The sequence below is a fragment of the Melanostigma gelatinosum genome (assembly GCF_949748355.1).
Source record: "Melanostigma gelatinosum genome assembly, chromosome: 13".
Classification (NCBI taxonomy): domain Eukaryota; kingdom Metazoa; phylum Chordata; class Actinopteri; order Perciformes; family Zoarcidae; genus Melanostigma; species Melanostigma gelatinosum.
Window position 1 is genome coordinate 25,347,001 of NC_136646.1, and position 24,926 is coordinate 25,371,926.

Below are 24,926 nucleotides of genomic sequence, written 5' to 3' on the forward strand. Positions count from 1 at the left end.
GTTGCTCAAACCGGATTTGTTCTATTTTGTTTCATTAGCGACTGTCGACAAAACGCCTGCGACGCTGTTTCATGACAAACACCAGCGTGGGTCGATTACAGCGCCTCAGAGCCGCAGAGAGAAGTCATTCAGTTCATAGTTTCAACCACAGGACTGCATGAATCAGCTCTTCGTCTTCTTCTGCTCACTGCAGCACATCAGATGCCTCGGAGGGCAAGAATCCAGCGGGATGCAGCACATTTCCTCCTTAATAAGGTGGAATACTGGAACATAAACACAAAGTTTTACTGGAGAGCATATGAAAGCAACAAGTCCTCCGAACTGTAGAATAATGAAATCATGCATCTCCGGATTCAATAAAGAGAAAGAAACCAGCTCATCTGTAGCTTTGGACATCCAACACTCAGAATGGAGTTCACAGTGGGTCAACCCACTCGCTGGGCTCACTTGTGTTATTCCAGAGATGAGACTCAGCCTCCCTGCAGAGCGGAGTCAGCAGCTCAACTCACAATGTTTGATGTGTTCAACACGATGGAGGCTGCAGGAGTTCAGGAGAGAAACACGTCTGAACTGACTCACTCAGTCACGTGCTGATACCACAGTGTAGAAATACCCGGTAGAGGAAAAGTCCTGCTTCAAAATGTAGTAAAAGTAGAAAAGTATCAGCATCAAAATATGCTTAAAGCTACTACGAGGAATTTTCATTATGTGTTGATTCTGGCGCCCCCTGTGGACTAAAGTGTGATGTTTCAGAGCAGCAGACTCCCTTTAGAAAACCTCTCATTTTACAATTTACTGCTTATACTTCAAGTACATTTTGTTGGTAATATTTATTTTCACTTCAGTGTGACTTTAGATGCAGAATGTTAAATGTTCTCTCGTAAAGGATTCATTCAGTGGAGATGTGACTGAATAAAAGATCGTGAAATATCATTGTTTGGGTTAAAATAACGACAGAAGTGACTGAAGAACGCAAATTACGAGACGAATAAATGAACGTTGACTTCTTGTTTCACACGAGGAAGGAACATCGGTCTGCTGGAGGAAACGTGTGGGTTCTTGTGGCCGGTTGATTATTACATGGATCACACACATTATCTACAAATTACAGCACCGATATTCAATATTTGAATGGAATTTAAACCATAAATAGCCAACAAGATAGATCACACGTCTCTCTTCAGTTTGCTGCAGCAGGATAACGCCCCCCCCCCCCCAACGCATCACTGAGCTTCTAATGAATGAGACAAACTACAGCAAAATAAAGTTGGACATACGATGTCTTCCAGAGACCTGGTGGCTGAGATATGGACACCTTGTTGGGTGATTGTGTTTGTGACTCCTGTATCTTTTCTCTTCTATCCACATTCTGGATCTTTTAACGGCTGCGGTAGTGAAACTGCCTGGTGGGTTTATTTTACTTCCCTCAGTATTTTCTCTCTCTTTTTCAAAGTCATCCCCAACATGTTCAGCCTTTATTTCCTCTCATGCTCCTCGTTACACACCTGCTGTCAGTTACCTGAGCTAGAGGATGAAGCGTGTCCGTGTGGAAAATGGCCGTCGGTGTTTCCTTTAACCTCGGCCATCGAGCGGCCGGGTCGGTCCATACTAATGACTCCCAGCAGAGAGGAGGAGATGTTACAGTGTCGTAGTGATGGTTTATCTTTCTCTTCTTCTTGTCAACACTTTCAGACTCTATGACGGTGCGGAGAGGAAAGAAGCTCAGCATCTCCATCCAGGAACACATGGCCATTGACGTTTGCCCCGGCCCCATCAGACCCATCCGACAGATCTCCGCCTACTTCCCCCGCCGGTCCCCCACCTCCCCCGCGTCCCCGAACCCGGCCTCCTCCCCACTGGCCCTGAGCTCCGGCTTCGTGGCTCCCGGGATGGGCGGGACTCACCTCTTGTCTCCTCTGCTGGCTCACGGCCAGCCCGGCGGTGGCGGCGGCGGGTCTTTGTCTCTGACCAGCAGCGTGGACACGTCGGTGGAGATCAACAGCTCCGACAGTGACGACTGCAGTGAGCCTCGCTGTCGGCATGTGTGTGTGTGTGTGTGTGTGTTACTGTGCACCGCTACACACCTGTAGACGCTTTTTGCATGACTCAGCATGTTGCATCTAGACTTCAGGTAAAGTGGTTAGTGTTTCCATCTAAATGTAGCACAAATTTTAATCAAATTTCCTCAAAATCTGCAAATGAAAATTTATGCACGTTTCCACCAGGCGGCAAGTGAAGCCAATGCTACAATGCCTTCAAGCTGCATCCTCTCTAATGTCCATCAGTGGATGCAGAAAGAAGTCATTTCTTTATAAATCGATGACCTTACTTCTCACTTCATTTAATACCGAAGTAAACAGCCAAACGCTAGCATGGCAACGACCAAAAGAACCCAATCACAACAGCAAAAATCAAAGCTGGTGACATCCAAAACCCAAAATGGCGACAGCAAGAAAACAAGATGGCGACAGCCAAAATTCCCAAAATTCCAAAGTTGAGGCTCCAAAACAGCAGTCTTACAAACCAATGGGGGACATCATGTTGATAATGCCTAGTTCTTATATACAGTCCATGGTTACCACCCATAATGCAGTAGGTAGCATCATCTTGATTTTTGGCGGTCGCCATCGTTTGTTTCGCCGTCACCATCTTGGTTTTTGTTCCGTCATCTGGATTTTCAGCAGTCACCATCTTTTGTTTTTGGCCTATCCTCTCGATTTTCAGCCTTCATCATCTCTGCTTTTTTGGCTGTCGACATCTTTTTTCTCAGCAGTCAACATCTCAGCTTCTGGCCGTTTACTGCGGTAATACATGAAGTGGGAAGTGAGGTCATTGTCTCATGAACTCAGCTGAGCGGAGCTCATTACGGTCGTCTGAAGATCCGATCAGCACTTAATAAGCCTGTTGGACTAAAGCTGGCTCTGCTGCTGTACCGGAGGCACATTGGATGTGACGACTCACGGTCACGCATGTTGATTCTCTTTAGAATCGTATCAAATAACAACGACACCGACAGTGCGGTCGGTCGGTCCATTGGTCTGATCAGAACCCGATCAGGACTGAGCGGATGTAAAGATGCTGCAGTCTGATCAATAAACAAAAACACCAGAGTCCAGTTCATCTGAGCACGTTTACCCCCGAGTTCAGTTCAGAGATACAACTTATGAATAATTCATGTATTTAAGTCAAAATAACATCAGCAATGCAACACATTATGCTCCCACATCTGGACTGGATCACAGACGTGTACAGAGTTCATGGGGCAGCAGGCTGCTCATGAAACAGGATCTTTGGAGACACATCATTGTGTTGGAATTGGCTTTCAGGTTTTCCAGCATCATCTCGCTGAATGAATGAAATATGAGCTTTGTGAGAGGAGATCAGCCTCAGAGGTAAAGTGAGAACACTGTGATGAACGACTGCTCTCACAGCTGCTGCCTTCAGATCCACTCAGAATAATTGTGGGTTTCTATTTCAACATGAATGTGTTACGCAGTCACTGGCTGAGGATTGTATTTGTTTTCTAATAAAATGAGATTCATCACAGTGTGACAGCCTGCCCCCCCCCCCCCCCCCCCGAATAGAAGAGCGAGAGCGCCAGACGGAAAGAGACAACACAATGACGAACACGTGTTGAGTCCCTTTGTGGCGGTTTCTGTCTCTTTGGTTATTTTTAGTCTCTTTGTGGTCGTTTCTGAATCTTTGTGGTAATCTTTCGTCTCTTAGTGGTGATTTCCTGTCTCTTGGTAGTCATTATATGTTACATTGTGGTCGTTTGGTGTCTTTGTGGAGACATTCTGCGTCCCCATGTGGTTATTCTGCTTCTTTTGTTGTGTTAAACGAACACGTTTTCATTGGAGCTCGAGGCCTTTTGTTTGAGATTTCCTTCAACGGCTCAGATCTCCTCTCTGCAGAGCATCCACTGTGCGGCGACGTCTTCAGCACGCTGAAGCGCTGCGTTTGTTGCTGCGTGTTTGTCTCTGCACCGGGGTGCTGGAAGTCAGTGGAGGTGGGTGGAACCACAACCGCAAGCATTCACAGCTGGAGAAAAGAAATGCGAGTGTAAAGTGCACCCACAGCTTTTTAATTCCATTTTGTGTTGAGGAAGCAGAGAGAAGTGTTTCATACTGAAGCTCTGAGATGTATCTCTTATCTCTGCACGTTAGTGAGTACAAGGACAAGTCCCTCAAAACTCAAACAGATAAGGCACTCGAGTAAATGCATCGTGCTCATTTACTTCCATCCGATCATGTTTGTAGGTTTCAAGTCGTTCATGTCAGATTCTCTGCAGACTGAAGCTGCTGCTGATGGACGACCAGGCTTTCAGAGATGTGAAGTGTCTCTCAGACGGCAGCTGTGACACTGATATACACTTAATGTCAGTCCCTTATGGAGAAGAAATACCTCTGAGGTTCTCCACCCAGCCGTGGTCCTCTCTCTGAGGTTCTCCACCCAGCCGTGGTCCTCTCTCTGAGGTTCTCCACCCAGCCGTGGTCCTCTCTCTGAGGTTCTCCACCCAGCCGTGGTCCTCTCTCTGAGGTTCTCCACCCAGCCGTGGTCCTCTCTCTGAGGTTCTCCACCCAGCCCTGGTCCTCTCTCTGAGGTTCTCCACCCAGCCGTGGTCCTCTCTGAGGTTCTCCACCCAGCCGTGGTCCTCTCTCTGAGGTTCTCCACCCAGCCGTGGTCCTCTCTCTGAGGTTCTCCACCCAGCCGTGGTCCTCTCTCTGAGGTTCTCCACCCAGCCGTGGTCCTCTCTCTGAGGTTCTCCACCCAGCCGTGGTCCTCTGTCTGAGGTTGTTCTGTCTCTGCAGTTATTTTACGTCCTTTTTTTACATTTCTTTGTGGTTGTTATTTGTCTCTCTGTAGTCATCTTGTGTCTCTTTGTGGTTGTTATTTGTCTCTTTGTGGTTGTTATTTGTCTCTCTGTAGTCATCTTGTGTCTCTTTGTGGTTGTTATTTGTCTCTCTGTAGTCATCTTGTGTCTCTTTGTGGTTGTTATTTGTCTCTCTGTAGTCATCTTGTGTCTCTTTGTGGTCGCATGTCTTTCGGATCATTAAACGTCTCTCGGTAGTTACTGTGTCTCTCTGTTGTCATTTATTTGTCTTATTGTGGTCATTTTTGCATCTCTGTCATTTAGTTCTGCATCTTGTTGTGCATCCCTTAGGGGCCGTCTCTTTCTACTTGTTTATGTCTCTTTCTACTTGTTTATGTCTCTTTCTACTTGTTTTGAGGGTCTTTGCGGTCGGTGGTCTTTCTTGTGGTTTTGCACGTCACTGTAGTCTTCTTGCGTTTCTCAATAGTTGTTTTGCTTGTCTTTGTAATTGTTTGTGTCTTTGTAATTGTTTGTGTCTTTGTGTTTGTGTGTCTTTGTGTTTCTTTGTAATTGTTTGTGTGTCTTTGTCCCTGAGTGTCTCTTTGTAGTCGTCTCTTTTTGAGGTACTGAGCAGCCTCAGTAACATGAAATGGAAACAGTCACTTCAGAAGTTCCAGAAGCTGAAGAGGATTTGGAAACAGTCCAGGTTGACTAACACACAGCAGCTTACAGTTTAGCCAGAAAATACAATATGTTTTGTAAGCAGTGGTTTGTTGGTATTTATGAGAGCTGATGCCTAAAATAGATGTTTGTTCGAATCCCCGTGAATCATATTCTGTTAGTATCGTCTTATATAACTGCTCTGGAAGAACACCAGGTTGTGTTTGGTGTGTGTGTGTGAGAGTGAGTGAGTGAGTGAGTGAGCGAGCGAGCGAGCGAGTGTGTGAGGGAGTGAGTGAGGGAGCGAGTGAGTGTGTGAGCGTGTGAGCGAGTGAGTGTGAGTGAGTGAGTGAGTGAGTGAGTGAGTGAGTGTGTGAGTGAGTGTGTGAGTGTGTGAGTGAGTGAGTGAGTGAGTGAGCGAGTGAGCGTGTGTGCGAGTGAGTGTGTGAGTGAGTGAGTGAGTGTGTGAGTGAGTGAGTGAGTGTGTGAGTGAGTGAGTGAGTGAGTGAGTGTGTGAGTGTGTGAGTGAGTGAGTGTGTGAGTGAGTGAGTGTGTGAGTGTGTGAGTGAGTGAGTGAGTGTGTGAGTGAGTGAGTGAGTGAGTGAGTGAGTGTGTGAGTGAGTGAGTGAGTGAGTGTGTGAGTGAGTGAGTGTGTGAGTGAGTGAGTGTGTGAGTGAGTGAGTGAGTGAGTGAGTGAGTGTGTGAGTGAGTGAGTGAGTGAGTGTGTGAGTGTGTGAGTGTGTGAGTGAGTGAGTGAGTGTGAGTGAGTGTGTGAGTGAGTGAGTGAGTGTGTGTGTGAGTGAGTGTGTGAGTGAGTGAGTGAGTGTGTGAGTGAGTGAGTGAGTGAGTGAGTGTGTGAGTGTGTGAGTGAGTGTGTGAGTGTGTGAGTGTGTGAGTGAGTGAGTGAGTGAGTGAGTGAGTGTGTGAGTGAGTGAGTGAGTGAGTGTGTGAGTGAGTGTGTGAGTGAGTGAGTGAGTGTGTGAGTGAGTGAGTGAGTGAGTGAGTGTGTGAGTGTGTGAGTGAGTGAGTGAGTGAGTGTGTGAGTGTGTGAGTGAGTGAGTGAGTGTGTGAGTGAGTGTGTGAGTGAGTGAGTGAGTGAGTGTGTGAGTGAGTGTGTGAGTGTGTGAGTGAGTGTGTGAGTGAGTGAGTGAGTGTGTGAGTGTGTGAGTGAGTGAGTGTGTGAGTGAGTGTGTGAGTGAGTGAGTGAGTGAGTGAGTGAGTGAGTGTGTGAGTGAGTGAGTGAGTGAGTGAGTGTGTGTGTGTGAGAGCGAGCGTGCGTGCGTGCGAGTGAGTGAGTGAGTGAGCGTGTGAGTGAGTGTGTGAGTGAGTGAGTGAGCGTGTGAGTGAGTGTGTGAGTGAGTGAGTGAGTGAGTGAGTGAGCGTGTGAGTGAGCGTGTGAGTGAGTGAGTGAGTGAGTGAGTGAGTGAGTGAGTGTGTGAGTGTGTGAGTGTGTGAGTGAGTGTGTGAGTGTGTGAGTGAGTGAGTGTGTGAGTGTGTGAGTGAGTGAGTGAGTGAGTGTGTGAGTGAGTGTGTGAGTGAGTGAGTGAGTGTGTGAGTGTGTGAGTGAGTGAGTGAGTGAGTGAGTGAGTGAGTGAGTGAGTGTGTGTGAGAGCGAGCGTGTGTGTGTGAGTGAGTGTGTGAGTGAGTGAGTGAGTGAGTGAGTGAGTGAGTGAGTGAGTGAGTGTGTGAGTGAGTGAGTGAGTGTGTGAGCAAGCGTGTGAGTGAGTGAGTGAGTGAGCGAGTGTGTGTGAGAGCGAGCGTGTGTGTGTGTGAGTGAGTGAGTGAGTGAGTGTGAGTGAGTGAGTGAGTGTGTGAGTGAGTGAGTGAGTGAGTGAGAGCGAGCGAGCTAGCGTGTGAGTGAGTGAGTGAGTGAGTGAGTGTGTGAGTGTGAGAGCGAGCGTGTGTGTGTGTATTGTACCTTTCTACGCGGTACGAACTGTAAGACGCCCTGATGAATGTGTGTCCTCTCCTTCTCAGAGGATTTTCCGTGTTGACATGTGATGTGTTGTGTTCAGCTTCATGTGACAGCTGCTGCTCCCCTAAATTGGATTTTCAATCCTCTGCATGCATGCTGAGGATTTTCAACAATGTCATTGTTTTTCTTTTTCTGATGCTACTGAAGCGATGGTTGTAAATCAGGTGTTTCTCCTGTGTACCCCCCCCCCCCCCCCCCCAGCTGCTCTGGGAACGCTGGAGTTTGAGCTGAGATACGAGCGGAGCTCCAGTGAGCTGCACTGCACTGTGCTCCGGGCGAAGGTAAGGCCGCTCTCCAAACCGTGGAATGCCAAAATGTCAACGCTGTCGAAATGAATTTGGGATTAATCTGTCACGATGTTGATGAGGTCACCGGATTCTAATCGGGTGTTTGATCCTTCGGGCGTGTGTTTAAATCTTCCGTCTGTTCTAGTTTAAGTCAGTCAGCTTCTGATTCATCGTGATGTCATCAATAATCATCTGTTTACACTGAGATTCATCAGGAATAAATAATGTTCTCCTCACTGCATTACTTTTATAACTTTAGTTAGAGATTCAGATTATTTGTCAGCGAACAACTGATGATGATGTATCTGTCACAGCTCTGCCACCGTTACGTTGTTTTCTCTATCGCTCACTCACCTCATCAGATCATTCAGTGCACCTGTTAGTCACGCCCACCTGTTAGTCACGCCCACCGGTTTGTCACGCCCACCTCATCAGATTATTCAGTTCACCTGTTAGTCACGCCCACCTGTTAGTCACGCCCACCTCATCAGATCATTCAGTGCACCTGTTAGTCACGCCCACCTCATCAGATTATTCAGTTCACCTGTTAGTCACGCCCACCTGTTAGCCACGCCCACCTCATCAGATCATTCAGTGCACCTGTTAGTCACGCCCACATGTTAGCCACGCCCACCTCATCAGTTTATTCAGTGCACCTGTTAGTCACGCCCACCTGTTAGCCACGCCCACCTCATCAGATTATTCAATGCACCTGTTAGTCACGCCCACCTGTTAGTCACACCCACCTCATCAGATTATTCAGTGCACCTGTTAGTCACGCCCACCTGTTAGTCACACCCACCTCATCAGATTATTCAGTGCACCCGTTAGTCACGCCCACCTGTTAGCCACGCCCACCTCATCCGATTATTCAATGCACCTGTTAGTCACGCCCACCTGTTAGTCACACCCACCTCTTCAGATTATTCAATGCACCTGTTAGTCACGCCCACCTGTTAGTCACACCCACCTCATCAGATTATTCAGTGCACCCGTTAGTCACGCCCACCTGTTAGCCACGCCCACCTCATCAGATTATTCAATGCACCTGTTAGTCACGCCCACCTGTTAGTCACGCCCACCTGTTAGTCACACCCACCTCTTCAGATTATTCAATGCACCTGTTAGTCACGCCCACCTGTTAGTCACACCCACCTCAGATTATTCAGTGCACCTGTTAGTCACGCCCACCAGTTAGACACGCCCACCTCATCAGATCATCCAATGCACCTGTTAGTCACGCCCACATGTTAGCCACGCCCACCTCATCAGATCATTCAATGCACCTGTTAGTCACGCCCACATGTTGGCCACGCCCACCTCATCAGATTATTCAATGCACCTGTTAGTCCCGCACACATGTTAGCCACGCCCACCTCATCCGATTATTCAGTGCACCTGTTAGCCACGCCCACATGTTAGTCACGCCCATGTTAGAAACATGTTTGATTTAAAGATGGTATTGCTTGATCATTTTTGTATTTCAGTAAATGATCAAACTTTTTCTTTCTTCTTAATGACTGATGTCATCATACCTGTTGTTCTGCACTAAAGACGTGTTCTAGTTCTACTTCTAGTCCTCATGGTTCTGTTCGTAGAGGAGCAGGACTTTTATTCTGAAGAGAAAAACAAGAGCACAGAGAGAAGCGTGATCTTGTGATCTCCTTTGAGTTCAGGTGTTACTGATCACATTGATGAGTCTGGAGGAGAGAATAATTAGAACCACCTGTTAAGTGTCTCATCATAAGTCAGTCAAATGTATTCATGAAGCGCTTTTCACAGACATTAGTCACAAAGTGCTTAACAGGAGTAGAATTACACACAGAGTGACCATATTAGGACCAACCGGTCACACACAGAGTGACCATATTAGGACCAACCGGTCACACACAGAGTGACCATAGGACCAACCGGTCACACACAGAGTGACCATATAAGGACCAACCGGTCACACACAGAGTGACCATATAAGGACCAACTGGTCACACACAGAGTGACCATATAAGGACCAACTGGTCACACACAGAGTGACCATATAAGGACCAACCGGTCACACACAGAGTGACCATATTAGGACCAACCGGTCACACACAGAGTGACCATATAAGGACCAACCGGTCACACACAGAGTGACCATATTAGGACCAACCGGTCACACACAGAGTGACCATATTAGGACCAACCGGTCACACACGGAGTGACCATATAAGGACCAACCGGTCACACACAGAGTGACCATATTAGGACCAACCGGTCACACACAGAGTGACCATATAAGGACCAACCGGTCACACACAGAGTGACCATATTAGGACCAACCGGTCACACACAGAGTGACCATATAAGGACCAACCGGTCACACAGAGTGACCATATAAGGACCAACCGGTCACACACAGAGTGACCATATAAGGACCAACCGGTCACACAGAGAGTGACCATATAAGGACCAACCGGTCACACACAGAGTGACCATATAAGGACCAACCGGTCACACAGAGTGACCATATAAGGACCAACTGGTCACACAGAGTGACCATATAAGGACCAACCGGTCACACACAGAGTGACCATATAAGGACCAACTGGTCACACAGAGTGACCATATAAGGACCAACTGGTCACACACAGAGTGACCATATTAGGACCAACTGGTCACACAGAGTGACCATATAAGGACCAACCGGTCACACACAGAGTGACCATATAAGGACCAACTGGTCACACAGAGTGACCATATAAGGACCAACTGGTCACACACAGAGTGACCATATAAGGACCAACCGGTCACACAGAGTGACCATATAAGGACCAACTGGTCACACAGAGTGACCATATAAGGACCAACCGGTCACACACAGAGTGACCATATAAGGACCAACTGGTCACACAGAGTGACCATATAAGGACCAACTGGTCACACAGAGTGACCATATAAGGACCAACCGGTCACACACAGAGTGACCATATAAGGACCAACCGGTCATCCTGTTCTATGTCTGCAGGGGCTGAAGTCGATGGACTTCAACGGTTTGTCCGACCCGTACGTCAAACTCCACCTGCTGCCCGGAGCCTGTAAGGTGAGACACCACCTCGTCAGACTGACCTGAAGAAGTCTTCATAAATACTGCCCTCAAATGTTCAAATGATCTTTTTACTTTCACTCATATTACCAACTTCATAACCACAGAATATTTATTCACTTCTAGAATTCTAACCCTTTAAATCAAAAGTGTTGTTCTCTGTAAACTAAACTCCTCAGCAACAATGTTGGTTTTGATTTATTATTTTTTTGTGCATTAAACCAGAAAAATCAAATTCTCAAATATGAGAAGATGTCTGTCTGGTGGAAATAATTAAAAAGTAAAGAGAAAGAAATGTTAATGTTTATGTATTTAACCAGGATGATCACATTAAGATTATGACTCTTGTTGTCTCTCTGTCTGTCTGTCTGTGTCTCTGTACTAACTGTCTCTCTGTGTGTCTGTCTCTCTGTGTGTCTGTGTCTCTGTGTGTCTGTCTCTCTGTGTGTCTGTCTCTGTGTGTCTGTGTCTCTGTGTGTCTGTGTCTCTGTGTGTCCTTCAGGCCAACAAGCTGAAGACGAAGACGATCCGTAACTCTCTGAATCCGGTTTGGAACGAGACGCTGACTTACATCGGGATCACAGAAGAAGACCTGCACAGGAAGACGCTCAGGTGTGTGTGTGTGTGTGTGTGTGTGTGTGTGTGTGTGTGTGTGTGTGTGTGTGTGTGTGTGTGTGTCAGCGTCGGAAACACACGAGGGCAAAGGGCAAAACTACCCCTAAGAAATATCATGTTGCCCTGACATCACGAGAGAGGCAACAAACACCCCATAATGTCCTCCAATAATAATGATCATTTAATGAACTTGTCAAAAACATCGTCTCCGATATGACCCGGTCCAGTTGCCATAGAACGCTTTTGATTTTTCGCCTTGACTGACGTTTCTTCAGACGAACAACCGGTTCAGAATAAGATGCCAACAAAGTATACATGTTGCAAAATGGAAATGAGATTAAATGAATTATATTCACATTAATTATATTATATTATATTCACATTCACATGCTGCATCTCGTGAGTGTCTTTATTCTTTGGTTTGAGGGTTGCAGGAAATGAATAACACCTGACTGACAGTCAATGAAGATATTTTACAAAATAAAACCTCTGAACTGAATTTGTACCTCAAATGGCACATTTTTTAAGGTGCTATACAAATGTTTTTCTCAATAATTCCACACAATGACTGATGTATATGTAATCAAGGCATCGTTGACTTAATAATTATTAATAGTTGTTTAAATAATTTAATAATAACAATAAATAACCACTAAGAATAGAATTGAATATGATTGTCTGATTTATGTTTGATTTTTGTTTAAAAAAATCTAAAAACACTTTGAATCTGTAGACTACTGTCTAATAGTCTTATTGCCATTTGATGGTGTGTGTGTGTGATAGTATGTGATAGTATGTGAGTGATAGTGAGTGTGATAGTGAGTGTGTGTGTGTGATAGTATGTGATAGTGTGTGTGTGTGATAGTGTGTGATAGTGTGTGTGTGCGTGATAGTGAGTGTAAGTGATAGTGTGTGATAGTGTGTGTGTGCGTGATAGTGAGTGTGTGTGATAGTGTGTGATAGTGAGTGATAGTGTGTGTGTGCGTGATAGTGAGTGTGAGTGATAGTGTGTGATAGTGTGTGTGTGATAGTTAGTGTGTGATAGTGAGTGTGTGTGTGATAGTATGTGATAGTGTGTGAGTGATAGTGAGTGTGTGTGATAGTGAGTGTGATAGTGAGTGTGTGTGTGTGATAGTATGTGATAGTGTGTGTGTGATAGTTAGTGTGTGATAGTGAGTGTGTGTGTGATAGTATGTGATAGTGTGTGAGTGATAGTGAGTGTGTGTGATAGTGAGTGTGATAGTGAGTGTGTGTGTGTGATAGTATGTGATAGTGTGTGTGTGTGTGATAGTGAGTGTGTGTGATAAGTGTGTGATAGTGAGTGTGTGTGATAGTGAGTGTGATAGTGAGTGTGTGTGATAAGTGTGTGATAGTGAGTGTGTGTGATAAGTGTGTGATAGTGAGTGTGTGTGATAGTGTGTGTGATAGTGAGTGTGTGTGATAAGTGTGTGATAGTGAGTGTGTGTGTGTGATAGTATGTGATAGTGTGTGTGTGTGATAGTGTGTGATAGTGAGCGTGTGTGCGTGATAGTGAGTGTGTGTGATAGTGTGTGATAGTGTGTGTGTGATAGTGTGTGATAGTGTGTGTGTGATAGTGTGTGATAGTGAGTGATAGTGAGTGATAGTGTGTGTGTGCGTGATAGTGAGTGTAAGTGATAGTGTGTGATAGTGTGTGTGTGTGCGTGATAGTGAGTGTGTGTGATAGTGTGTGATAGTGAGTGATAGTGTGTGTGTGCGTGATAGTGAGTGATAGTGTGTGATAGTGTGTGTGTGCGTGATAGTGAGTGTGAGTGATAGTATGTGATAGTGTGTGTGTGCATGATAGTGAGTGTGTGTGTGTGCGTGATAGTGAGTGTGTGTGATAGTGAGTGTGTGTGTGTGTCATAGTATGTGATAGTGTGCGTGATAGTGAGTGATAGTGTGTGTGTGCGTGATAGTGAGTGTGTGTGTGATAGTGAGTGTGTGTGTGTGTGCGTGATAGTGAGTGTGTGTGTGATAGTGAGTGTGCGTGATAGTGAGTGTGCGTGATAGTGAGTGTGTGTGTGATAGTGAGTGTGTGTGTGCGTGATAGTGAGTGTGTGTGTGATAGTGAGTGTGTGTGTGTGTGCGTGATAGTGAGTGTGTGTGTGATAGTGAGTGTGCGTGATAGTGAGTGTGTGTGATAGTGTGTGTGTGATAGTGTGTGATAGTGAGTGTGTGTGTGTGATAGTATGTGTGCGTGATAGTGAGTGTGTGTGTGTGCGTGATAGTGAGTGTGTGTGATAGTGTGTGATAGTGAGTGTGTGTGTGTGCGTGATAGTGAGTGTGTGATAGTGATAGTGTGTGATAGTGTGATAGTGAGTGTGTGTGTGATAGTGAGTGTGCGTGATAGTGAGTGTGTGTGTGATAGTGAGTGTGTGTGTGATAGTGAGTGTGTGTGTGTGCGTGATAGTGAGTGTGTGATAGTGATAGTGTGTGATAGTGTGATAGTGAGTGTGTGTGTGATAGTGAGTGTGCATGATAGTGAGTGTGTGTGTGATAGTGAGTGTGCGTGATAGTGAGTGTGTGTGTGATATTTAGTGTGTGTGATAGTGTGAGTGATAGTGAGTGTGTGTGTGTGCGTGATTGTGAGTATGTGTGCGTGATAGTGAGTGAGTGTGTGTGCGTGACAGTGAGTGAGTGTGATAGTGTGTGATAGTGTGTATGTGCGTGATAGTGAGTCGGTGTGTGATAGTGTGTGTGTGATAGTGAGTGAGAGTGTGTGCTCCTATTTCCTCTCTCCCCTCCTGTCTCCTCTCTCTCCTCCTGTTTCCTTTTCCTCTCCTGTTTCCTTTTCCTCTCTCCTCCTGTTTCCTGTTTCCTCTCCTGTCTCCTTTTCCTCTCTCCTCCTGTTTCCTTTTCCTCTCTCCTCCTGTTTCCTTTTCCTCTCTCCTCCTGTTTCCGTTTCCTCTCTCCTCCTGTTTCCTCTCCTGTTTCCTTTTCCACTCTCCTCTCCTGTTTCCTGTCCCCTGCAGGTTGACAGTGTGTGACGAGGACAAGTTGACTCATAATGAGTTGATTGGAGAGTCTCGAGTTCCTCTGAAACGAGTGAAACCCGACCAGACGAAACATTTCCACACCTGCCTGGAGCACCCGCCCCCGGTACATGTGATTAGTCAATCCTTTAAGTACATTTAATTGATACATACTTTTACTTGGTTACGGTTTTGAATGCAGGGCTTTTACTTGGAGTATTTTCACAGTGTGGTTTTAGTACTTTTACACTCATTTTATTTGTTTTTTCAGCTTCCCTCTCCGACCGCTATGGGCGAAGCGCTTCGAGGAATATCGTGCTACTTAAGAGAGGTAAGAGTCTCGGTCTGCTGTGACGAGGAGACACCAGACCAAAGGTCCTGAGGTTATATGAACATCAACAGGTTTCCGTCTCTTGACTCCTCTCTGGATTGACTTCTGAATTCATTAGAAACTGAATCGTGTCTTTTTATTAAAACTCTGACGACCGTTTCCACAGCTGTACTGAGAACTAATCTTTCCTACTGGGAGAGTTCAAACGTATTATTGAGGTAAAGAGGAGAGTGAATCCTTCAGAGAAAAATGTTAAAAAACATAAAATAATCCTTTCAGTGAGAAGTTTGAGTAATTTAATTATTGTTCACGGAATTTTATTAGTGTCTATTTCAATGTGTGATACTCTTCGAGGAATCTTATTCAATGAATCTTTATTCACGGTGGATTTCTGACTTTTCGTAACAGGAGAGCCTCAGATGTGACTGTTAACTTAGTTCTTTTGTGGTTAAACCAGAATTAAATCATAAAATCCGAAAAGTAATTGAATAATATAAAAACAATGATAAGACATGTTGGAACCCTAACGCTTATAAAACTATATGTTTTGAGAAACGTTTTAACAGAAATATAGAATTTCTCCAAGTTTATCTTCAAAAATATAATAAAAACATTTAACTTCAGCTGAGTGAAACAGGATGTGATGTTTGAATGTGTTTCATGGGTTATTCTTTACTCAAGAAATATGAGAAAATCTGAACCATTGAAGAATAAAAATAGATTGAAACGGAGACAAAAGAACAGAAGCATCTTCCCAGCACACCTACAGACGGTAGACCAGAGGAAACATCTGCACACATCTGGAGCTATGCCAAAGAAACAGCCAGAGGTCAGAGGTCATCGATGTGAGAGCGACATGAGGACGAATGAGAGACGAGCAGTGAGTGAGACTGGACATGAAGCGTAAACCCTCAGGAGTCCAGTGGATCCGGTGGAGCTGGAAGAGAAGATTATTCTGTCCTGAACAGAAACTCTTCTCAGTTCGGTTCATGAATCTGAAGTCGCGTCACGCAGCCGAGCTTCTTTCAAACCTTCGCGACTTCACTTCAAAAAGACTTGTGGAGCTCTCAAAGCCTCCAGAGATACGAGACGCTGAAGCAGGCGAGGAGCGACATGAGGAACCAGAGGAACAAGTCCCGTGAAGTGGCACGATAAACCTGAATGAGATTATTAAGATGGAGCATTAGCGGCAAAACCAAGTCCTGAAGAGACTTCACTGTCGTCCATCGTCTACAGCGAAGGAACGACGTCGTGTTTCTTCTGTTCTTGTCCGATGGTGACTTTGTTACTGAATGCAGCCTCAGCACTGAGAAGACCTCCAGCTGTGGTTGTTGAAAAGGTGTCAGTGTTGAAGGTAAATTGAATTATTTAATTTAGTAATTAAATATTCATCAGGCTTCATGCTGCAGGCCTAGTCATGTCACACTATATGCTCAGTAATTGATGGCTGGAGGCTGTGTTGTGTATGTGTGGGTGGATCTGAGGACTTTATCATTAGTATATGTATGTATATGTAGTATATGTATGTATATATATATATATATATATATATATATATCTCAGATGAAGCTGAGTGCAGATATAAAACCTTCTCACAAAGTGAGTATTTAACTCACACGACTGATGAGCTGATTCTGCTGTCGGTGTCTTCCTGGATATAGATTTATATTCATATATTTCTGTATTATTATGTTCTCTGGACGGCACTCGATGACATGAAAGAACGTTTAGAACTTTTCCATGTTTCTCTGCACGATGGTTAGAAAAGGAATCCTCCCGTGAGTTTCAGCATCAGTGTATCGTGAATACAGTCTTTTCAAAATAAAGTTCTGTCTTCACAGGAAACAACTGAGTTATGTTTAGGTAAAGATCATAAAATACTTAGTTAGGTTTAATAAAAGATGATGAAATAAATATCCTGCAGGAAAAGTTTACTTTCCAGCTTTGGCAACAGCTTCCGACTCAGCAACGAACCCGAAGAAGTCGTATAAAGAGAATTATGAATGTTGCTAACAGCTTCTGCTAACAGCCAAAGGCTCGTGGCTGCGGCTACCGTTAGCGTCAAGCTAAACTAAACTATTAGCAATATTTGCTCTCAATCTCCTGAGACGACAGTTTGTCATCTCGACGCTTTGTGATGAAGTTTAAAGTCGGAGCCAAACAGACATTTGAGGTGATTCATGTTTTACAGCATAAAGCACCAAAACCTGCGGTTCACTTCAGCTTCTGTTCCTCCATCGTTTGAAACCGTTCAGATTGAAATGGTGGTCTCCTCCTTTATTCCTTCTCCTCGGGCTCCTTTGTGTGGGACGAACATTCTTTAAAGATCTGGTTTTGTAAATAATTATTAGCAGCTGAAGGTGTGGTGTACTTGTGTACAATTCACTTTTGCGACACGAATAAAGACAAATAAATAAAAAATACCTGTGGAACAAAGATTCTGGGCGAAACAACCACGGGAGCCATTTTACACACTGCAAAACACAATTATACACGAACTAAGATCATATCTAGAAGAATACTACAAGTTTTACCACAAAACCACGTTTTTATGGGCAAAAAACTGCAGTACTATACTCTTTGTTTTGGTCTCTTATGAGAAAGCACGGAGCGATTTTGGCGGATGAGCACATCCAGAGGGTCGTGCTTCGACCCCGCTTCGCGTATCGTTTTCGAAATGACTCTCTTTCAAACCGTTCAAAAGTTATGGGGGTTCATACCAATATCAGCCACAGGTCACAACAAAAAAATATTGGGTAAAAAAACTTACGTTTTGATGATTTTATGGACGAAAAACGGCTCTATTCCAGGAGATTTTGGCACAGCTGTGTGCCCCATGTTGTGCTGTGTGTCTGTGAGTGGTATCAATCCGCTGGCACACTGAATGAGGAAATGGCAGGCAAAACTGTGAGCTGGACCAATCCATGTTGGGAAGGGGGGTTCGCCCAGCATTTTCCGATTTCTAGTCAGTAAACAGACAAGGAGATTGTCAAACACCCCCGCATGGCTCCCGTTGGACTATCCCACATCGAAAAATGTGTTTTTTGTGAAAATTGAGCAGGTACAGCCCATTTCACAGTCCATTTTACAGTCACACAGACACAAATTATGATTCATATATTTTTGATTGACACATATAACTGCTCAAAATTATTCCAAATGGTGTCAAACTGCTTTATTAGGATTATTGAACACTCTTAGTGATAAGACAAGTGAATATATAGTTAATATTTCGTTATATACTATATAAAATGTGAATACAGCAATGCAACCAAATGCTTCCAAAAATGATAATTTAGCATGCCTTTGCTTGGTTTATGCTGGCCTGCTTCACTCAATCAAAGTCAAATCAGTTTCAGAGACTGTAAAACCGGTTGTGCTATGACTGTGGCTATGCCATTGACATTTTTAGGCTTAATTTCAAGTAATATTTTAGACACAAGTGCTTTTTTTCAGGCGAACCTGAAAACCTTTTCAATTTGAGCTGTGCCATATGTGTATTTGTTATTAACCAGTAACATATACACAGTTTTACAGATATCAGCACATCTCACAAGTGTTACCTGTATTATACAATCAAAAAAATATTAAAATAGACCTTGTAGTTGCAGAAATACACTCTCTTTAGTGTGGGTATGCAATTTTCGAGCAGAGGCCTAAAAATAGGGCTCGTGTTGAAGAGGTTTTAATAATCGGCCCAAAGAATCTAGAACAGCAGATGTTGAAGACAAATCCATTTGATTCTTTCTCTTGCGTTTTAGTTTAACATCTTGTTTTCTGCAGGTGTTGTTCCGTTTGGAAAATGTCTACTCTAATGTGAATAATGTAATCTAACTACTCTACTCTAATCTGAATAATGTAATCTAACTACTCTAATCTGAATAATGTAATCTAACTACTCTAATCTGAATAATGTAATCTAACTACTCTAATGTGAATAATGTAATCTAACTACTCTAATCTGAATAATGTAATCTAACTACTCTAATGTGAATAATGTAATCTAACTACTCTACTCTATTCTGAATAATGTAATCAAACTACTCTACTCTATTCTGAATAATGTAATCTAACTACTCTAATCTGAATAATGTAATCTAACTACTCTAATCTGAATAATGTAATCTAACTACTCTACTCTATTCTGAATAATGTAATCTAACTACTCTAATCTGAATAATGTAATCTAACTACTCTAATCTGAATAATGTAATCTAACTACTCTACTCTATTCTGAATAATGTAATCTAACTACTCTACTCTAATCTGAATAATGTAATCTAACTACTCTACTCTAATCTGAATAATGTAATCTAACTACTCTAATGTGAATAATGTAATCTAACTACTCTAATGTGAATAATGTAATCTAACTACTCTACTCTAATCTGAATAATGTAATCTAACTACTCTACTCTAATGTGAATAATGTAATCTAACTACTCTACTCTAATCTGAATAATGTAATCTAACTACTCTACTCTAATCTGAATAATGTAATCTAACTACTCTACTCTAATGTGAATAATGTAATCTAACTACTCTACTCTAATCTGAATAATGTAATCTAACTACTCTACTCTAATCTGAATAATGTAATCTAACTACTCTACTCTAATCTGAATAATGTAATCTAACTACTCTACTCTAATCTGAATAATGTAATCTAACTACTCTAATGTGAATAATGTAATCTAACTACTCTAATGTGAATAATGTAATCTAACTACTCTACTCTAATCTGAATAATGTAATCTAACTACTCTACTCTAATCTGAATAATGTAATCTAACTACTCTAATGTGAATAATGTAATCTAACTACTCTAATGTGAATAATGTAATCTAACTACTCTACTCTAATCTGAATAATGTAATCTAACTAATCTAATCTGAAGATGTAATCTAACTACTCTAATCTGAATAATGTAATCTAATCTGAATAATGTAATCGAACTACTGTAATCTGAATAATGTAATCTGATCAGAATAATGTAATCTGATCAGAATAATGTAATCTAACTACTCTAATGTGAATAATGTAATCTAACTACTCTACTCTATTCTGAATAATGTAATCTAACTACTCTACTCTATTCTGAATAATGTAATCTAACTACTCTAATCTGAATAATGTAATCTAACTACTCTAATCTGAATAATGTAATCTAACTACTCTACTCTATTCTGAATAATGTAATCTAACTACTCTAATCTGAATAATGTAATCTAACTACTCTAATCTGAATAATGTAATCTAACTACTCTACTCTATTCTGAATAATGTAATCTAACTACTCTAATCTGAATAATGTAATCTAACTACTCTACTCTATTCTGAATAATGTAATCTAACTACTCTAATCTGAATAATGTAATCTAACTACTCTACTCTATTCTGAATAATGTAATCTAACTACTCTACTCTAATGTGAATAATGTAATCTAACTACTCTACTCTAATCTGAATAATGTAATCTAACTACTCTACACTAATCTGAATAATGTAATCTAACTACTCTACTCTAATCTGAATAATGTAATCTAACTACTCTAATGTGAATAATGTAATCTAACTACTCTAATGTGAATAATGTAATCTAACTACTCTACTCTAATCTGAATAATGTAATCTAACTACTCTACTCTAATCTGAATAATGTAATCTAACTAATCTAATCTGAAGATGTAATCTAACTACTCTAATCTGAATAATGTAATCGAACTACTGTAATCTGAATAATGTAATCTGATCTGAATAATGTAATCTAACTACTCTGATCTGATCTGAATAATGTAATCTAACTACTCTAATCTGAATAATGTAATCTAACTACTCTGATCTGATCTGAATAATGTAATCTAACTACTCTAATCTGAATAATGTAATCTAACTACTCTACTCTAATCTGAATAATCTAATCTAACTACTCTAATCTGAATCATGTAATCTAACTACTCTGATCTGAATAATCTGACTTTGTCCACAGTGGGAGAACGAGCAGCTGCACAGTCTGGAGGAGAGAGGTCGTCTTCTTCTCTCCCTGCAGTTTCTGCCTCCGCTCAGTTTGGAGGAAACAGACGGAGGAGGAGGAAGAGGAGGAAGAGGAGGAGGAGGAGGGGGACGTCGGAGTGGAGGTCTCTGTGTGGGCGTGAAGCGCTGCGCTCACCTGGCAGCCATGGACGTCAACGGGTTCTCCGACCCCTACGTCAAAATGTAAGAACTGGAGTGTCGCTACAGGTTTTACACGTCAACTTTATCCATGAAGCCAAATATCACAAATCACAAATGTGCCTCAAAGTGTTTGAGAGTCAGTGCAGGACAGCGTGTCCACACTGGAACATCGTGTTTCTACTCCACGTGCAGATCGCTGCAAAGTACAAACAAAAAGAAGTGTGAAGGATCAGAAAGACAACAATGTAAACTCATAACTCATATTCGTGGTCTATTCTACTGCCTTCATAAACCCAGTCCAGTATTAATATAATCACACCAATGTTGAACATGTATTCATTAAAGCAGCTTCCGTCCTCCACTCTGCTCTACTGGTGGAGGCTGTCCAGTGATGGCTGAGGAAGAGGAGGGAGGGAGGAAGAGGAGGGAGGAAGAGGAGGGAGGAAGAGGAGGGTGGAGGGCTTCTCTCTCTTGGAAGAGGAGACTTTTATGCGTCGCACACAGTCTGAATACAAACGCAGCCAGAACAAGAAGCCCACAGAGTTGTGTTTCATACATGACTGCAGCATCAGCAGAGTCTGTGCTCACGTCAGCCAATGCATCGCTTTAAGAAGCGGCTGCTTCTTCCTCTGAAGGTCCGATCTGTCTGCTTCACGATGACCTGCATCCCGTTATAGTCTGGCTTTCATTGAAGCAGCTTTAGTGTCTGATGAAAGATGATGCTCTGTCAAAGTGACTCAGTTTGATTTATCATCAATAACCGCTTCATTCATGATGATTTACAGGATGTCATCAGACTGCAGCATGAGAATGATCCTGTTTGCTCCGGAGCCTCAAACACAGTTTTGATGAAACACACGGCATCACCGCTGTCTCCTCTCATGAATCGCTCTGTAGATAGACATCAAGCTGCTGTTTCACGCAAAACACATCATATTTACAATGATTCATTTTAAGAGTGGAGGAGACGGAGGAGGCTGCTGATGGCTGCACCGATGGAGGAACACCTGGTGGAGGCAGCGTGATGTGTGCGGCGTCTCCATCACTGGAACAACGAGGCTCGTCTTCATTGGAGGCCATCTCGATGCAGAGAGATCGAGATGGTCACGATCAGGCTTTGCCTTCTGTGTTCTCTCTCTGTAGCTCCTCCCTCGACCTGTCAGTCACTCCCTCAGCACCAGTCTACCTCCCTTCAGCCGCCCCTGATCACTAACCAAGCGCTCCCTCATCAGCACGACTCTCCTCACCTGTTCTATTTAAACTCCTCTCAGTCGCTGACTGCAGGTCGTGTCTGTGTTCTACCCGCCTGTTTGTCTCGTCCTGCTCCCGGTTCCCCACGTCTGCCTCGTCTCTGGATTCCCTGTTTGTGTGTTCATATTTCATTCAAACCCGTTATCTCACTGCATCTGGTCTGCGCGTGAGTCCTCATGCCCCGTGACAGAATGATGTGGCCCAGAATGACTCGGCAGACCACAGTGTGGAGTGCCGTCTCCCCGGCTGGTACCAACAGTTTATGGGAACCCGTCCGGCCTGTGGAGGACCGTGACAGAATGGACATCCCTTCAACCCTCGAAGGAGGCAGAGGAAGGGTCACCCACATACTCCGCTGTGCTCATCCCACAACTGCATCTTCCTTTAAAAGGTAAATAAACAGGCTTTCCAACGGTATCACATTTATTGCCAAGAAGCATCGTTGCAACAGAGAAATAATCGACCAAACACGAATTTCTGAACTGTTTGTTCGATGTTATACATACATGTATGTATGTATATATATATATATATATATATATATATATATATATATATATATATATATACACATGTATACATGTATATAGTGAACACTGATGTCTATGGACGTATCATGAGGTTGAACTGGGCTTTTGATGTGTTTAACATTAGTTTGAGAGCATCCTTGTGTGACACATTCAATAAGTTGAATGTGTTTGGAAGTTATGGTAATCTTTTGCTTTTAAGGGTTTTAGGAGTTATTTATTGATACACTTTCAGGGAGATTTTTAATATCTATTTTCTAACATTATATATCTCATTATATATCTCATCTGTCATTCTCCTGTTTCTTATTGTGTGCCATGTGCTCTGTGTTTGTCCTCTGCCGCCCATGGCCACGCCCCTGATTGGTCCTCCAGACGCTGCCCATGGCCACGCCCCCAATGACCACGCCCCCCATTGCCACGCCCCTGATTGGTGCACAGCTGCGGACACTCCAGCCGATCACCTCCCGCAGGCTGACGCACCAGACTCTGATCCCTAATCGTTCCGCTGGCACTATGTTGATCCTGGTCCTGCAGTCTGGGCTGTGAGTTCGTACCGTCTTTCATCCGCTTCAACCCCGTATCGTCTTCTGCCTCCGGTGTCCTCCGGTGTCCTCCGGTGTCCTCCGGTGTCCTCCGGTGTCCTCCGGTCCAGGAATCCCCCGTGTCCCCCGTTGTGATCACGGGAGTCACACCGTCGATCTGCTCTCCGGTGTCGCACCACGGGCTCCACACGGTCTTTATTATTGGTCAAATCAAATCTGTTGTACCAGATTCTGTCTCCGGTGGTCTTGCTATTGGGTCCTGATGTTGAACTCCCGTGACAAGAACAATAAAAAAGTTAAAATACTGCTTCTCAAGTTACTTGTTTCTCCTGTTCTAAAAAATACAACAAACGTATGTGCTGCTTCTAATTCTCTTCTCGCTCTCTCCTCCTTCTTATTATTTTCTGTTCTCCTCCTCCTCCTCCTCTCTTCTTCTTCTCCTCCTTCTCTTATCCTACCATCAGATATCTGAAGCCCGACATACAGAAGAAATCCAAGCACAAAACACCGGTGATGAAAAAGACCCTCAACCCTGAATTCAACGAGGTGAGAACTGCTCATGATTTGAAGTTTATCTTCTCTTGAACTGAATCTGAGTGTTTTCAGCTCAACGCTCCTGAAGATGAAGCAGCGCGATGTTTCATTACCTAGAAGGAGACGAGTGATGTGATTCCTTAAGGATGCGTTCTGCCTCCCTCACGTTGCTGCGCGGGTACTTCAGAGGTCACTGTCGTAAAGATTTAAGAACAGTAATACGTTTAACAAAAGAAGTTCACATATTAATCAAAAAATATTTGAAGATATTTTTTCACTTTTTTTCTACATCTTTCAAAAAAATGTAGATGTTAATTCAAATTAAAAACTTTGATATTTTTCACATATTTTACTTGTATATAATGTATAAAATGTGAAAAAGTAAAATACATGAAAAACGTTACGATACAAATGTATGAACAACTGTCTGAAAATGACCAGTGAAATATGTGACTGATGTTTGAAGTCTCGTGACTCGGAGGAAGAAGAGACGTCGTCACCGCACAATGGCGGCAGCTTGTTTCTTCACGCTTCACGCACATGAAGTGTTTTCTGACGCGTCTCCGCTCGTGTTTGGTCTCTGCAGGAGTTCTTCTATGAGATCTCTCTGCAGGAGCTCGCCAACAAGACTCTGGAGGTGACGGTGTGGGACTACGACCTGGGACGCTCCAACGACTTCATCGGTGAGACGCCGACGGGGCACGAGCTTCACTTTGCACACGGAATAAAACGATGAAGTCCAGAATATAAAGCTGGAGTTTGAGGAGATAAACACACATCATTGTCCGGTTCAGCTGTAAAACACGAATCTCAATCATTAAAGTTAGTTTGCTGTTTTACTGATTGGTTTCTCTATTTTTTTATAATTACACATTTGATGTCTAATAAAAAAGGTAAAGATTACAGCGATCATGTGACTAGAAACTGGTGGAAAGTGCACGCGTGACATGAGAAGTGGAGTTGAGACGTTGAGAGTAACTGCAGACACTTCCTCCTTTCCAGGCGGCGTCTGTCTGAGCTGTCACTCGCAGGGCGACGGCCTCCGTCACTGGACGGAGTGCCTGAAGAACAAAGGCACCCGGGTGGAGCGGTGGCACATCCTGACCAATGAGCTTCCACGAACCATCGGCCACGACTAA

General features: G+C 43.4%; 1 protein-coding gene across 1 annotated transcript; it reads left to right on the plus strand.

Annotated features, from left to right (window-relative positions):
* Positions 1–1,697: 1,697 nt before the first annotated feature.
* On the plus strand, positions 1,698–24,926 carry doc2a (double C2-like domains, alpha; the record flags this gene model as incomplete). Its single annotated transcript, XM_079282345.1, has 10 exons — positions 1,698–2,022; positions 7,650–7,729; positions 10,740–10,814; positions 11,320–11,429; positions 14,426–14,552; positions 14,697–14,756; positions 20,746–20,972; positions 23,718–23,799; positions 24,374–24,470; positions 24,790–24,926. The coding sequence occupies 10 exons, from the start codon at positions 1,698–1,700 to the stop codon at positions 24,924–24,926; spliced, it is 1,320 nt and encodes a 439-aa protein (XP_079138471.1).